General features: G+C 29.3%; 2 protein-coding genes across 3 annotated transcripts; both read left to right on the top strand.

The window, feature by feature from the left end:
- The first annotated feature begins 247 nt into the window (after positions 1–247).
- On the top strand, positions 248–4,777 carry LOC143174345 (amine oxidase [flavin-containing] A-like). Its single transcript, XM_076365741.1, has 8 exons — positions 248–410; positions 711–925; positions 1,621–1,777; positions 2,025–2,143; positions 2,383–2,522; positions 3,044–3,514; positions 3,881–4,025; positions 4,703–4,777. The coding sequence occupies exons 1-8, from the start codon at positions 248–250 to the stop codon at positions 4,775–4,777; spliced, it is 1,485 nt and encodes a 494-aa protein (XP_076221856.1).
- Positions 4,778–5,480: 703 nt separating this feature from the next.
- Positions 5,481–17,395, top strand: LOC116429159 (P protein). 2 transcript variants are annotated; one of them, XM_031981761.2, is made up of 18 exons: positions 5,481–5,683; positions 6,285–6,392; positions 7,191–7,347; positions 8,346–8,420; positions 8,689–8,806; positions 9,041–9,113; positions 9,666–9,856; positions 10,415–10,521; positions 10,821–10,980; positions 11,767–11,838; positions 11,997–12,128; positions 12,265–12,519; positions 12,725–12,859; positions 13,469–13,663; positions 14,730–14,963; positions 15,633–15,891; positions 16,574–16,667; positions 16,797–17,388. In XM_031981761.2, the coding sequence occupies exons 2-18, from the start codon at positions 6,302–6,304 to the stop codon at positions 16,882–16,884; spliced, it is 2,436 nt and encodes an 811-aa protein (XP_031837621.1). In that variant the 5' UTR covers positions 5,481–5,683; positions 6,285–6,301; the 3' UTR covers positions 16,885–17,388. The 2 variants fall into 2 exon arrangements, with proteins under 2 accessions (XP_031837621.1, XP_031837622.1); XM_031981762.2 differs by lacking the exons at positions 5,481–5,683; positions 6,285–6,392; positions 7,191–7,347; positions 8,346–8,420 and having other exon boundaries at positions 8,693–8,806; positions 9,007–9,113; positions 16,797–17,395.
- Positions 17,396–17,409: the final 14 nt, after the last annotated feature.

Raw genomic sequence — 17,409 nt, 5'->3', positions numbered from 1 at the left:
TAGTTGACCTATAAGGCCATATGATGAAAAGGCTCAATTACTTGATCGATACATAAAAATGAATTTTTTTGAACTATTACACATTGTCTAATTTCCAGAGAATAACGAACATAGAAGAACTGCTGGAACTGCTTCGTTTTCTACAATAAATATTTTAAATTGCCACATTCAAGTTGTAGAGTAAAAAGCAAAATTATTTGTTAGAGCTCTTCACGGAAATCATTTTAAACAAGAAGAAACTAAGACAATGTCACGTCGGGCTTCAGACTTCGCTGATGAAGAATTTGTTACGGCGGATTACAACGACGTGGATATCGTAATAGTAGGGGCTGGGTTAAGTGGTCTCACTTGCGCATACAATATCTTAAGAAGAAAAACTGGGTTAGAAGTGTTAATTATCGAGGCAAACAGTAACTATCATTATACATAACGTAAAGTAAGAACAGATTATTAAAATGCTACAATTTTTTTAGTACGATTAACATTCAGAATTTTACTATTTTTATTTATATTATTAACTAATACTCTAAGCAAGCACGTGCAGAAAAGTTATCATTTAATGAATCAGTATGAACCTTACTTCACTTTGTGAATGTAATTTACATTAATACCAAATTTAGTAATATCATTTATTTCTTCGTTTATTGTTACTTGTATGAATGTAAATATGTAAACTACATACGATAACATTATAAAATATCTACAAATAGGAGATGTAGGAGGACGCATATTGAAGGATTACAGTAATAGTTATTATGCGAATTCATTGCAAGAACATGTAACTAAGTTGGTGGAAATGTTTAATATAAATACATATCCAGAGCAAAATATTGGCGTTAAGGAAAGGATACTGTTCACAAGATATGGACATTTTAAAAATTTGCCCAAGTTTTATGGAGCAGAAGTTCATAATTTTCTTCATATGGTAATAAAGTTACTGTTTAGCTATTTCGCTTATTTTACCAGCTGTGCTTTTTTAATTCCTTGCTGAACAATGTCCACTAATCACACCATAAACATTTCAAACTGAAATTAATAAATATCAATCTTAATTATTTGCTTTAAGTCGAAATGTGATATCACTTCTCTATCATAAATATTTAAATGTGAACGTAAAATTATTTTCATTTAAAGTAAAGATCAGAAAAGCTATTTAAATACATAGTAATATGTGTTTTAATTTTATTTCTTAAACATATAAACTTGTCTACCTACAATTTTTTCTGTTATATAATATATGGATATTTAATTATATACCATTTCATTAAATAAAGTAATGCGATCGGCAATCAAAAAGGCCAACGTTTCGTAACCGTTTCCACTCGTCAGTATTTTTCACTATAAATGACGATTATTTTTTGCTGAAGTATTGATCACATTATTTGAAACTAACTTGGAGAGAAATCTTACGTAAATTAAGAGACTAATACAAAATTAAAAATTGAATTTTAAAGTCTCTATTTTTTCTGTATCAAATCAAATGTGCGATTGTGAGTCGCCTCTCGAGTGCAAAGGGTTAAATGCGCACATAATATTATATGGCTTCATTTTTATTTACAATTAGTACAGAACTTGTGACTTGTATAGAACTATACGATTATCTCTGATTTCTTTATATAGGTCGAGAAAAGTGCTTTAGATCCGAGATTTAGTAATTACGCTATGCACGAAGACTCAGAACTGCTTGCAAAAACAAGCGTTGAGCAGCTGTTACGTCGAGTCGTTTATTTCCCTTACTCACGTTCATTGTGTCGCGCATTTGTTTGCAGTTCATGCGGTAAATATTTAGCTCTCAAGAGTTTTTACAAGTTAAATGAACAAATACAATTCTTCATTTCTTATATTCCGTGTATATATACACGAAGCTGACAAACTATTGTGTTTATTTAACAAACGTCCACTATTTTTAGAGTCGCAAAGGAATATTTTGTATTAATATGCATTGTATAATATATATTTGATAATATAAATGAGATCGGGCCATCTCATCCGCAATAACCCTTATAAAAATTGATTTCTTATAGCTACGAGAGGCCTGAAAAATATTTCATCTCTTTGGCTACTTGTCATGCTAAATGGATCATCAGGATTTTTTAATCGTTTAAGGTTTACAATAGGCGACGAAAACCGGTATTTCATACAAGTACGTTTACGTAGTTAGAAATTTCTATGTACTGTAATTCCAATCGGAAGGTTCAGTAATTCCTATTAAGATCTAAATAACCGTTCAATATCACAATTATATAATATGTTTCATGAATAGTTAATGTACAAAGCGTTTAGAATATATCAAAAAGTAATTGATATAATTACCACAGTGTTGAAATAATTCGTTAATATGAAGGATTTTATATATCTTATTTCAAACATTATTGTTTGTAGGGTGGAATGACCAACATTGTACAGGAATTACTGAAAAAGGTTATACATCATGGTGGAAAAATAAGATACCTAGATCCTGTTAACAAAATCAGGTTTAACGACGATCGTGCATATGTACAAACGGAAAGAAAGTGTTTCAAGTAACCTGATATTATAATATTTGTCTATGTTTAATTTGATAATGTTCTCAAAGGGTCGTATGCATAAAAAAAGTAAATGCTTATAAATATTAAGTGTAAGTAAAAGCAAATGTTATATTTCTTATGCATACTAGTACTAGACAGTAAATGCTGGAAAATCCTAAATAAATATTATATGAATTTACGTAATAATTTTAACATTTGCTTTGTTGTTGTAGATACTTCTATAGTTTTAAAAAAACACGTAGAAGTATCGAAGCAAATGATTGATTCAACGATTGGGATCTGACTTACTTGCAATTAAGGAAAATTCAGTAAATATTGTTTCTAGTAAATACTTCAGTCTTTATGCATATAGATCCGAGTGATTACTTATAAAATGTTTAATAAAGATTAATACTTCTTTGCGTGCATACGATTCAAGTGGAAACAAAATTGATTAAATATTGTAACAGCATAATTCTCTCTTCTGTAATACGAAATAAGAATCTAAAGTTAATTAACATAATTGCCTTTTGCAGATGTGAATTTGTAGTTTTGGCAGTCCCACCACCAATGAAAGACATCGTTATCGAATCATCATCAGAATGTTTCTTAAACAGGCAAAACCTGTACGTTTCAGGCGAAAATCTATTTTTCAAAATAATTTACGAAACCCCACCGTGGCTGAACAATGGCGCGAAAGATATTGTAACTACATGGGATATTAACAGCAATCTAAACACCGCTTATAACGCAACTTTCGGTGATTCGAGAACATTCGCACTTTCTGGATTTCTCGATCAGCCTGATTCAGTACAGACTCACAAGAAAGGATTATTTGATACATTGAACGAATGTTTCAACACCACCGAAGCTCAAACATACGTACAATATAAATTATGGAATCCAGTTTTGTTAAGCGATCAAACATTGATTAGCAGTCCTTGGAGCGTTATGAAGCCGACATCTATTATCAATCACGTCAACTATGCAGGTGTTCCGAAGGGAAGGTACAAATATACAATTACAACGTTAATTTATAAAAGTAAATATTGCAAATTAGATTAAGAAACAAATGAATTAAAACAATATTACAAAAGTAAGGAAAGAATTCTGGAGAACATAAATATTCTTCTGTCAATCCTTGCCTTATGCTTTTTTCCTGATGATAACAAGTATTTTATCCATAATAATTTCTTAGCAAAAGCAGAAGTTATGTACTTATTACTGAAATAAATTTTCTATAAAAGTTAAACATTCGCAAGCGAAGAATAATATTTTCCTTCAATTTATGTAATTTGAATGATATTCGATTTTCCACGATATTGTAAAAAATATTATAAAGCAAGAGGTTAATGCATACAAGATTCTTTTAGAGTTTTTCTGGCTTCAAGCGAAAATGCTGTTAATTGGCCGGGGACAGTAGATGGTGCCATTGAAATTGGTGAAATCACTGCTTACTCAATTTTGTCAAGAATTAGACCACAGGTGCTCACCTCTCACGAAATAAATATTATGTACGTATGTATTTTAACTTATAGTACTTTAATATATTATTTACAAATCATTCATAACAATTTTTATCATGTTCAATGTCAATTTCAAAAGACACGAGAAAACTTTGAATATTATGCATAGACTGCTGATATTTATGTCTATTAACAATTATAGTTATTTATTGAAAAACTGAGGTATAATAATATTTTCTTTCCCACATTAAAACCAGTGAAACTGTACAAAATTTTCTATTTTCTTCTTCTTTGAAAACCTTCATAAGTTATAAACACATAAAATGTGTACAATACGTAAATTATAGCGAGCACAGTTACATAGTTTAATATATCATTTATTAACCGTCGCGAAGTTTAAGGAAATGAAATTTGATTGAAAATATCTTATCAAATACTAAATTACTTTCATTCATATAAATATTCTATATTCCGTCTAATAAGAAATTTTAAATATTTCATTTTTACGTCTATATCTTTCAATAATTAGACTGCCAAGATAAACTTTAAATTAATGGATATGCAATAACTGTTCTCAGCTATTCTAACAATAGTACCCACTTATTATTGACAATGACGTAGAATGATATTTTTTCTTTTTCATTGATTTTCATTAAGAAAGGTATAGTCTCATACTGTTTAATGTATGTGTATATTTTAATTGATTCTAATATAAATGCATCATATCAGGCAAAAATCAAGAACGAAAAAACAACAAACTTCTTTCAAGATCGTTGCTATTCAGTACTTAGGAGTAGTGTTTAATATTTCCATTTTCATTTCACTTATGAGAATCGCTTACAAGCACAAATAATTTATTATTACCGATGTACATAAATCTATAAAATACATGAAATAAAAATGACCGTCGGTAATACAATTATCAGTAATTCATTGCGTGTTAATATTAATTTCACATAAAAATACTATTAATATAGTGCTTACACATTTACACGTGTAAAAAACTGGCAAAAACGAGTCACATCGATCATATCTTCTAAAACCTTCTAAATCTTCTAAAACTATCCTATATATTTTAAAACACCTTGTATCTATATTAAACACTCTGATAATAATACTTTTGTCATTAATAATGTAATAAATCTGTACAAACACAATTTATTTACATATATTGTAACTGTAATGACTCATAAATATAATTAATAGAATTTCGGTCATGTTATTAATTAAAATCTTCGTAATTTGTCATTTTCACGACACTGTCGTATAGACTACTTTCAAATATAACTGATGAATCTTTAAAAATGTAAATACATACGTAATAGAAATGGAATATATATTGAACTGCATCAATTATTGGTTTTGAATGAAAAATACAATAATTTGTATTCTGTTTTCATCTCGTGTTTGAAACTTCAACTGAAATTAATTCAAAAACACGATTTGAATAAATGTGAATATTAAAGACTAAATGGGTCGTACATGTAAACACGTGAACGTTGTCTACATCCTATAAGAACAGGGGTCACTAATATGATATTTAACGTTCTATGGGATGTTGTTTAGTTTCTCGTGTCTCCTGTTCCAGTTTACGTGTCAATAGATCCGTTTCAGTATTTAAACATTCATAAGATTTAATTAACTGTAGTGCAACTGTGTCGTCAGCATTTATTTACATTAAAATATTCCTATTCCTCCCTCCTCTCGTTGGTAAGTAATGACTTAATTTAAACCAGTTTTACCTTATGATAATACAAATCATAGAAATTGTAATGATATCGTTTGCTGTACATTACTTGCAGATCTTTTTTCTTGCAAAATTATCCAAACAATTATTTCAATCATTATAGCGATAAGATATCTCCTATTTAAGTCTGCACTTATATATACATATTATTGTACATACAAGTACGTATTATCGTAGCAATATTGCAAAATATAATAATAACCATATGTTTATAAAAATGTGAATTAACTGTATATGGAGGTAGAATTGTATCCAGATTTATTTTTACATTACGTGAGCTAGTTTTATTATTATTTTATAAATGGCATCATCAGGTCTAATGACATTGAAAATTCAAATTTTTTATTTACGAATTAAATGGAAACATCGCCAATTTTAATTGTATTTGCGAGAAATAAATTTTAATTCTATATGTATGTAACTCTGTTTCTTTTAACAAAAATATTCAATGGTATGTTTGAAAATTTAAGTAACAGTTCATTCTGTATTTGTTCTCTATATTCATCCTGTACTTAGTTAATCAACAATAGTGTATTTAATTCATAAAATATGATGAATCATTAGGGATAAACAATACTGCAATGTCTCAAAACGATGGCAGCGACGAAGAAAATGGTCTGCTCACACCGATATTCCTCAGAAAAGGGTCCCGGTGCAGTCGGGACACACTTGGTGCGTAAAATATTTATGGTCATTATATTTATATATTAACTGCGTAATAGTCATTTATCTCTTTCTCATTTATGTATCTGAAAAGATCTACATGCGTCTTTCAAGTCGATAAAATATCCTGTATGGATACAGAAACATCCATTTAGAAAATATAGTTTCAAGGAAACGAAACAAGTTATGGTAATCAAGTTGTAACTTTGCATAACGATAACGTACACACGATTTAAATTACGAATAGCTTTTCAGAATAAAATAAATATTAACTGAAACCGGTGTTTACTGATCCAAATATATTATAAATATGTTCCTTTTATGCAAATTCATGTTACCGATGGCTTGTAAGAAATGACGAAACATGTTTAATCTGACTCAAATACAGAAATCAAGCAACATCGAGCTTCTATCGAATAAAAGGCAAAGGATAAAAATTGTTCCAATTCAATCGAAAATACACTTGTTGTTACATTTTTGCGTCAAAGATATTAGTATAATTGTATACAATTCACGAGCTAATTACAGCGAAGTTTTTGTATATAATAAATTTATAAATTAACATTCTAAACGAGAAAACAATATAGTTAAAGCAATTCTAATGAAATGAAAATTCAAATGAAATATTCGGCTTTTAAATCTCAGTTACGGCTGGTCAAATTAACCCTTTGCACTCGAGAATATTTTTCTCAAGAAATATTCATTATTTTCTGATGAAATGTCAATGATATTTTGTGCGAAGGCTTAAAATCATTAGCTTACCGCAATTTCATTACTTTTCTTTAATACTTGTACGTTTCACTACAGGCACTCCGTCTTCCATATGCAGCTCAGTAGTACTTGGTCACATTCCAGAAGAAGTACTTCGTGTGTGGAGTCAACTGCCACAGGCAATACGTTTAGATCCTAGTTTGGCAGTTTTTCAAAGGGAATACAACCGATACCACCAAATTGGAGAAGGAAAGTTGGTATTTTCAGAAATTAGATTAGCATAGAAAAATCACCGTGAGATTTCACGAAATTTTAGAGGACTCCACTCTTTAAATAATCTTAACAGAATTATATGGTTCTAACCATTTTTAATTAATGCACTTGAAGTTCTATTGGCAATTACAATTTAAATCCTGGAAATTTATCAATATTTTATTTACAAGAAAGAGTAATACAAAGTTATTCTAAACTTATTAAAGTTCGAAGGATAATGTTGGAAAGAAAGTAAATATGTACATCTTATTTTCATTTTTAACTCTTTACGGTCTAAATTAATTATTCCTATTCCCAATAGCCCGGTCTGAATTAATTTTTCACTTTTATCAATTCATTACATACCCAAGAACTATGTCTCAGTTTTAGTAAAGATATAAGCAGGATGAAGTATAAAATAAACTGAAAAACAATTAAAGACCTTTATTGGTTGCTTTTAATGTAAATTAATTATTTAGTATGCAGAAGTAATTAATATAACTGTAATTCTTAAATTTAAAAGCTATGTCGAGCCACACTCGACGTTGGATCGCAAAAGGTTAATGTTTGTAATATGTATTATATGTTCATAGCCAATTCATTGATTTTTATTGCGACAGCATTATCCCCTCCTCTTTTTATTAATTCCTTCCAATAAAATGCGTACATTCCCAGATATTTAACATTAAACATACCGACAATTTATATACACCTATTCCTACCATAACTGGTCAAATAACTGATTATAAAATAAAAATAAACAAATTAAACGATAAATTTTTCTTAGTGAAAACACGAACAAAAGGAAGACAGAAATTGCAAAACTGATTAATCTGACAATATAAGAACTAACAGTAAGTGAAATACGAATGAAAAAACAGAAATTTTAATTAAATTTCAAAACCTATCATTTAACCGGCCGTGGTACATTTAGCGTTAATATGTTACTTTTACATTATTAAATAAATAAAAAACTACTTAAACTGTTTTTCTTTATAGCTCACCCGATGTTCCGAATAAAGACTGTCTTGTGGTCAATATGTCCGTTGAAACTCAGCCTGTCGTTCCTAAACAGTAAGTTAGTCTCTTATTGTTGACGTGATAATTGTCTTAGCAAACATAAGAAATGAATACACATTCATCAGTAAGTAAGAAAAACTGTATGGGATGCACCAAATGAGTCGTTGAAAATGATTTTGTTCGAAATCATAGCAGATATCGTCTTCATTCGTTCAAAACTAAATTAAGCACATAGTAAATATATTTGAAGCGACTAAATAATTTATTTTTAATAAATTGACATATTCACTTTTCTATGTGATAATAAAACAACAAATTTTAGACTGCAGCATGAAGATACAAATCCAGATATTCTAAATGATTCTCAAGAAACTACACAAAGACCACTCTATCGTTATACGAAATTAACATTACTGTTTTGTTGTTGGCTAATATTCACGGTAAGTTTACACAAAATTTTTTGCTATTTCAGTAAATATCTTTCATACGAGTATAAAGGAAAAATTCGTATTCGACTTTCCTGACTCAAAGAATCTTTTGGTTCCACTAAAAACGCAGATCGTATTTTTAAAATTATTTACTTTATAGGAATACTACAACTGCACTTTTCATTACTAACGTAAAAGATCATTTGTTACAGTACCATCATATACTCCTGTATTTTATAATTGCAGTTGATATTGATGATCAAGAGTGAAAAGATTGAAACGATGCATCAGATTTCCATACCGGCGGGTCAAATACGCAGTATCCTTTTTCTCTGTTAAACAATTTAACATTACTACTTAAATATTAATTAAAAAACGAATAACGATAAATATTAACCCTTTGCACTCGACAATATTTTTCATTAAAAATATTCACTACTTTCTGACTAAATATTAACGATATTTTTCGCAACTAACACAATTGATTATCTTCTATAAATTAAGAGACAGAACTATTTTACTTCGATTACACAAGGTTTAATATTAAATTGAAAATTTTATAAGCTTGCTGCGTCGAATCAGGTGGCAACTGTAAGGCGCCCTTCGAGTGCAAAGGGTTAAATTTGACGTACAAAACGTTTTTCTTCAGCTTGTCTTTCGTATGCGACTGAACATGCAAATCGAATCAGTAGCTTTAAATTACTATAGTATTCACTTTGCTTCCGCTATAAAATGTACCTTAAAAGGAAGTATATTCAACTAATTTTTGGTCATAAAGATTTCATGACAAATGAAAGTTCCGTTATAATGGAGTTTGATACAGAAACTTCCATATTACTGTTGCATCGTTCCTTATATTACGTATTCATAGATTACAAATTGCATGGGGATATTTTGAGCAAACAGATTAATGTCGTCGTAGAAGGTGCACTATTGCCACCTGCTAAATTAACCAGTGACCGGAATATATCTGAGAGATACTTAATGATGTGGCTCGAATTAACAGAAAGTGAAACAGATATTACCAATAAATCTTCAATTGAAGTTTCCCATCGCTTTAAGGTAATACATTTTCAAAGAAAATTATTGTTAATATAATGTACAGTATGAAAAAAATGTTTACATTCGACTAAGTACTAATTAATAATGATATATTATTTTAAACGTAGTAACTCCTTGCTCGAACTTCCATTTTATCGAATGCAATAAAATATAACATATATCTTCCGTTATTATTCGCGTTCTATCTAAAAAAACATTAAATTCCATATTATCGATACACGATTTTATACGACTTTGTTCGAGTATAACTTTTAATCTGAATATTTTAATTTTAATTTTTGTTAAAGTTTAATTTATTTAAGACTTAATCACATATTAATGAACTTTATTTTGCGACTTGTAATAAATTTATTATTTAACAAAGGAAACAATAACAAAAATATAGCTAGAGTATTTCTTTTCCAAAAAATATAGAATAAATATTTAATACTATTTGAACACGCGCAAAGAAACCTCTTGCTGTATTTGCAAATACTACGTATACCTATATTGGAACTTAGACAAATTTATTGCTACGTATATTTACTTTTATCACTTTCTTATACATTTGGTGTGTAGAATGTCAGCGAATTATGGATGCTACCAGTGCTCCCCGAAAATCTGATGGACATATTTCCTGGACAGAGGCACCACAAAATTTTTGAATTGGAAAACGTTGATATAAGGTAGCCTGAATAGATTTTTTCATTTTTTCTGTATTTATTTTTTATTCGAAAAAATATCCCCCAGAATTTACGAAAGTACAATTACGTAATATATTAAATCACCTACCTCCTTTTTATAAAATGATAAAAGTTAAATTAATTAGGTGGATCAAGTTGAAAGATGTAATATGTTTATTAGATGATATATCGTTATATTCTGATATATTATCTTCAAAATGTTAAACAACAAAACTGGTGTCCTTATTTAACAGATATAACACGTAAGTCAATTATTTAAAAATTTGCATTGTATTTTTTAGCACATTAGAAGAGGATGTGCTGTCGATTAATCTGGAAACAAATTTGGAAACAAGTTTCGCAGTGTCCCTAAGTTACGACTTGTCGTTGATAAACAAAAATATCGGTATAGCATACGCCGCTATAGTTTTACTGGGATTATACATATTAATAATATTTGAGGTACTTAATATTTACTATCTATTAAACAATGATAATAATATGGTATCATGAAAAAAGAATGATGCCAACGTAGGAAATCACAAAAGAATGAAGATATGCGCATACTATGTAGTCAACTGAAATATTCGAATAACTAATAACATTTTATTCGTTGTTCAGATTTTTTATTCCGTATCTGAATAAAATTTTGTTCAACACTGACTGCAGATATAGTTGATAGATATTGAAAGAATTTTTTCTCCGAGTCTAAAAGGGATCCAAATTATTAAGAGCATTTGTAGTAACTTTGTAGTAATAATTATTACCACTGTAAATTATTTGCAGTAGTTAAATGCCTAGCAGTGACTTGGTCATTAAAAAACAAATAGATCAATTGTGATTACCAAAAATTCTTTGCATTTAATACATAGCTGCATGAAAATTTAAGAAATACGTGATCTAAAGGTTTCAAGTTGATAATCGTGTTATAAGGTCATATTGCACTAATAAGTAACAAGTGTACTAATAAATAATCTATTATGTTTATAATCATCTGACAAAGCATATTAGCTAAAATCAAAGTAATTAATGTATAAAGTAATACACTTAGGTAGGATGTTGAAAAATATTATCACTTATTGCTGAAGTTTTATGTATGACTATGTTATTTATATAAACATGCATAATGGAAAACAAAACGCACTATGTAAATGAAACTAATAATAAAAATTACTAAAAATTTATATGAATTTATTGATCCATGAAACATAATATTGATACGTTATTTCGATTTTCAAACGATTTCAGATTGTACATAGAACCCTTGCTGCGATGCTAGCGTCTACAATGTCCATCGCGATATTAGCAGCTTTAAATGAGGTATTCTACGTAATAATATTTAGAGAGTAAATCGTAGACTCCGTAAATCACGTGCAATATGAATAGGTTTTAATCAAATAAAGTTAAAAATAGTTCCTACACACATATTATTTATGAAATCCGATAAATTTAAGAAATCAAATGATTTTCAATTACAGAGGCCAACAATGAGCGAAGTGATTTCATGGATAGACGTCGATACATTAATGCTACTGTTTTCCATGATGATACTTGTCGCCATTATTGCTGGAACTGGCATATTCGATTGGTTGGCGGTATTTGCTTATAAGGCAAGTACAAATAATAAAAAGAAGTTCACTAAATAATATATTATTCACAGTAAATGGCATCGTATACGCAATTGTGAAATACATTTCTGTGTCGGGATATTCGTGTGATTTACTGTATTACGTTTTTCTCTGTTAGATAACTGGAGGAAAGGTATGGCCGCTTGTTAGTACATTATGTTTCTTCGCTACGTTCCTTTCGTCCTTCCTAGATAATGTTACAACAGTTCTGTTAATGACACCAGTAACTATCAGATTATGTGAAGTAATGGAATTAAATCCAGTGCATATATTAACAGCTATGGTTGTTTTCTCCAACATTGGGGGTGCTATGACACCCGTAGGTGATCCGCCGAACGTAATCATTGCATCCAATCGAGATGTTATCAATAATGTAAGTATCGAAAAATAAACAAGTCACCGCAAAAACTGAATTTCTACTTAACTTTAGTGCTAAGTATTACTTTGACAGGAAATGAATAAATTTGTCATTTTATGTTGTTAATGCAAGGGTCAACATATACTTGTGTTAGATTATATTTCCTGTTTGTAAACCTGTTTATTATCTATTTGTAATGCATTATACTTTCATCATTTAGGGTGTCGATTTCGGTACATTCACAATACACATGAGTATTGGTGTGATATTAGTAATAATTGCAGTTTACGCTCAATTACGATATATTTTCCGAGATGTGACCGCTCTTAGATTCGACGAACCACAGGAAGTGCAAGTGAGTATGATTTCAATGATTTCCTTATTCAATTCAATAGCAACAGAAATCATTTTCAATTGTCTTGTAGAATCACCCTTTAACACTAAAACTACCAGACGGGTCGAAGTGACCCGTTCTTAATTTCTTCTTTTTGCAATTATTTAAAAAATAACAGTTGTTTCTCTGAGCAGTTGGCGGTTATTAAAGTTATTAAAGTTATTAAAGAAATTGAAATTGAAAAGAAATTCTATTAAGAAATTCCAAAAAATTTAACTGTTCGGTAGTGTCAATGTTAAAATGCCTAATGCATATGAGTATCCTGCTTAACTTAATAATATTTCAAAACAAATACAAATTTTACATAAATTGAAAAGATCCAGGAAATGATATTAACGTTTTATCTTACACGCTTTAAGAACAATATTTACAACACAAATACCAAAGCAGAAAATGTAGTTAAATTAAAAATGTTGAAAGGTTAAATTTAATAGATGCTGCGTAGAATTACGTTTGTATTAACGTAATTTTAATTTTAACGTCGTTATTCTAGAATGACATGGAAGAACAATAAAAGTTCTGTTTAAAAAATATGTATATCTGGAAAATTCTTGTCTCCTTTTATTGTAGGAGTTAAGACACGAAATTGCTATTTGGCAACGGGCAGCAGCAAGTCTGTCGAGTTACAGTAAAGACGAAAACTTAGTCAGAGAAACTTTACTAAAAAAAGTTCAACGGTTGCTCTCCCAATTAAAGAAAAAGGTACTCACTGGCAGTGTTGCGCTTGAAAGATACGAAACTACGTTGGAGGAACTTCAAGAAAAAGTGAGTAATAATTCTATTCGTATACTTTTCTATAAACGCCTGCGAAACGTAAATTAACTAATTCCAGTGAATAAATATCTTAACTAATAATTATTAATGATCGATTGTTTAGAACGATGTTACTATTAAAATAACATTGTTCATTTTTATAAAACGTTGAGGTTGAATTAATTTTTTGTGAAGCGTGATTTTTTTTTAATCTTTTGAAAAGAAATAAATAGAAGATTTTATTTAAAAATACGTAAGATCTAATTTGGACATAAAGTAAACGCTGACTTAATCTATAGAAACCTAAATACATGCGTATAATTGCAAAATTTCTTCCTAAAAATGTTTTTGTTGCATACTAATTAGTTCTAGGTTTTTCTCTCAGAAATTAAAAATTATGCTACATATTTTATTCAATAAACTGTTTTATTTTTTACTCGTAAGCGGCTCATAGTCAGTATTACTTACCGATTTTAGATGAAATTATTTCTCAAGCTTTTTTTATTACAAAGATAGTATTATAATTTCAACAGTGGTCTCATGAAGCACTGAACTCTTAGGTCCCTCTGGTAGATACAGTTAAAGTACTTACAGTTACTTAAGTTGACTTAGTTAACAAGAAAGTTATTACTTCCCCTCATTCGCAGTGCAATTGGAAAGTTCTGACCGGTGGAACACGGAGTGTTTTATAATATACGGACGCAAGCACAAATCAGATAACCGAAAATAATAAAGAAAATTATTGCAAAGTGATCCGAAAGTATTTATAGTTTATTTACCATTTTGAAAATTGAAGCTCTGAAATACTGACGAGAGAAAAAATTGATGAAATTTATAGGTGGTTATTTACATTAGGAATTTCAAATTACGAACTAGATTAACTATTTCCTGTAAATTAATATGTACGTTGTAAACGATTAAAGTTGTTTTAATACTTGCAATTCATTCTTGCCATCACCGTGATTATTCGGTGACTTCCAATAGAATTCATAGATAATCTATTTTTAATTTATACCAATAAATCTAGACTTAAATAATCGAAATTTGTTTTTAATGTTACGTGCATTTTTGTTCGCAGTATCCTATTCGAGATAAGTGGTTACTAGTGAAATCTGGATTCACGTTGATTTTCGTCATCGTTCTATTCTTTCTGCACAGTATCCCGGAACTGCATCTTTCTTTAGGTTGGATCACATTGGTCGGTGTTCTTCTGTTATTAATTATAGCGGACACCGAAGACTTGGATGGAATTATGGCGCGAGTAGAATGGTCTACTTTGTTATTTTTCGCGTCATTATTCATTTTAATGGAGGTATAGTGCACTTACTGAAAATATACAGGGTGCTCAAAGAAAAGGTTGTGGTATTTATATGGGTAGATAGAACACACTATACATAGCAAAGAAAAACCTTAATGAATATGTTTCCATATGTTAATGTCATGGCAGATGAATGACGAAATATCTCAAGATTCGTGTATAATTTTAATAGGTAATACTTAAATAATTTTAATAGGTAATGTTTAAATAATTTTTATTTGATAGTTGTTTCATAAACAACTTGAAAATATTTAATAAAGAAAGAGATAGTTACTAAACGTGATTATCAACAACATATTTTCTCTGTGCCACATAAATATTGCAACGTTTTTCTTTTGGACACCCTATATATTTATACTTATTAATATTTTTATAGTTATAGGAATATTAAGTTAGAACTCTATATTCTTCATATAATAAGTAAATTGATAAATATTGTAGCTTTCTTAATTGTTATATGTAAAGTAAACATCATTCAATTTTCTTTTACATCTTGTTTTCAAATTTCAAACATGGTCTCTTTATTCGTACAAATTTGTTTAACTTTTATTATTATTCCCATCTTTTTATATTATACCTGACTTCGGTAATTAAATTACATATGTTCTATGCATTTTATTAATTGTAAAATGAAACGTCGGGAATGTATTTAATATATTGCAGGCACTTTCTCGTTTGGGTCTTATGGATTGGATAGGAAAGCAAACAGAAAATATCATTTTATCAGTAAACGAAGAATCACGGTTAGCAGTCGCTATACTATTATTACTTTGGGTATCAGCATTTGCGAGTGCTTTCGTTGATAACGTACCTCTGTCAACTATGATGATAAGGATCGTAACCAATCTATCACAAAACAGTGCACTTGGACTACCGCTACAACCCTTAATATGGGCTTTAGCCTTTGGCGCTTGTATGGGAGGTAAGGAAATTCAAAGAATTTTTTAACTACGTTCATATTTACAAGCATTCAACACAAAATGACGATTTTAAATATTTCGATTAATAAGTATCTCAAAATCAAAGTAAACCGACGATAGTATATCCAACTGCTCCATCTTGCAATTAACACATTGCGTACCGGTAACGAGAAATCTCGTTTTTATATAAAGACATTTAGCTATGCAACTTCGCTAATTACCACAGCATTGAAAAAAATATAAAATGTAATTCGAATTGATTATCTATTTAAAATATATTACATAACAATATGATATCTGAGTTTTTCTATGTATAGTGATATAAGTTGACCTCAGTGAAAATTGCCATCCGCACAATTCAGTCTTCTGAAAATTAGCCGGTACGCAATGTGTTAATTGAGCGGATAAATATGGAAACCAACAGATTACCAAATTTTGAATTAATTATTTAAATGATTTACATATTTACTCGTAATTCAACAAAAACTGGAGCGAATGTTGCATCGTAGGAAAAAAGTTCTGTCTCTTCCATGTTTAAAGAAATACATTCTCTTACTAAACTGCGATCTAATTCGTAATATTATACTATTCTCATTTACTACACAACAACTCATTAACTGGTGAAAGTTCAACGAACATCGATATTGATGTTATTTATGTGGTTGAACGGATTAATATTTGTAGGGAATGGAACTCTGATTGGAGCAAGCTCTAACGTAGTTTGTGTAGGAATTGCAGAGCAACATGGATACAGATTTTCATTTATGCAATTCTTCAAGTAAGTTCTCTGATTTTAATTATCTTGCGCTTTTACGAGGTATTTTTAGGCTACTATGATTTAAAATATTCCAATGTAATGATTTTTTAATTTAACAAATATTTTCAATTACCAGTATATACTTTTTAGGGTTGGATTTCCAGTTATGTTGACAAGTACCACGACAGTAACTATGTACCTAATGATCGCTCACGTTATCTTCAATTGGAACGGTTAATATACTCCATTGCAAGCTCATGCTAACATAAAAGGTCATTTACACTTTCTACGGCAATTTTATATTTATATTTATAATAATATTTATTATAATAGTAATCTATTTATAATTACTTAATGTTAAAAGTATAACAATACAGCCCTGTAGTACATAAGTACAGTTACACGTACTTACATCAAAAGCTATTTTATAATAATTTTATTATAATCCGTACTATCGTGTGTACTGCAATCCATTTGATTTCAAGAAGACACTAAGATAATGAAGCAAATTTTATTGTATAAATCGGATTGCAATCTTATTTTTATAATTTTAAATTAAGTATGTATGGATAGAATATTCAATTTGTCCATAAATATATGCATATTTCTAAAACATCTTTGAGAGAAAACAATAAATTTTCTTGGATCTAATAAATCGATGTCATTTTCTTCATAAAGTATAATTAGTATTCCATGTGGAAATTTTTCTTGTCCTATTATTTATGTATTGTAAAACCACCGACTCTATTAATGTATGTACCAT

The sequence above is a fragment of the Nomia melanderi genome, chromosome 3 (genome assembly GCF_051020985.1).
Source record: "Nomia melanderi isolate GNS246 chromosome 3, iyNomMela1, whole genome shotgun sequence".
NCBI classification, from domain to species: Eukaryota; Metazoa; Arthropoda; class Insecta; order Hymenoptera; family Halictidae; genus Nomia; species Nomia melanderi.
This window is presented reverse-complemented; position numbering and strand designations above follow the sequence as displayed.

Excerpts from the sequence above, each read along its gene's own strand:
- LOC143174345 (XM_076365741.1), top strand. The coding sequence starts at position 248 with ATGTCACGTCGGGCTTCAGACTTCGCTGATGAAGAATTTGTTACGGCG. Across the intron at positions 2,144-2,382 it reads AAAACCGGTATTTCATACAA|GGTGGAATGACCAACATTGT; the intron begins GTACGTTTACGT and ends TATTGTTTGTAG. Across the intron at positions 2,523-3,043 it reads ACGGAAAGAAAGTGTTTCAA|ATGTGAATTTGTAGTTTTGG; the intron begins GTAACCTGATAT and ends TGCCTTTTGCAG.
- LOC116429159 (XM_031981761.2), top strand. The coding sequence starts at position 6,302 with ATGTCTCAAAACGATGGCAGCGACGAAGAAAATGGTCTGCTCACACCG. Across the intron at positions 7,348-8,345 it reads CACCAAATTGGAGAAGGAAA|CTCACCCGATGTTCCGAATA; the intron begins GTTGGTATTTTC and ends TTTTCTTTATAG. Across the intron at positions 11,839-11,996 it reads TATTAGCAGCTTTAAATGAG|AGGCCAACAATGAGCGAAGT; the intron begins GTATTCTACGTA and ends TTTCAATTACAG.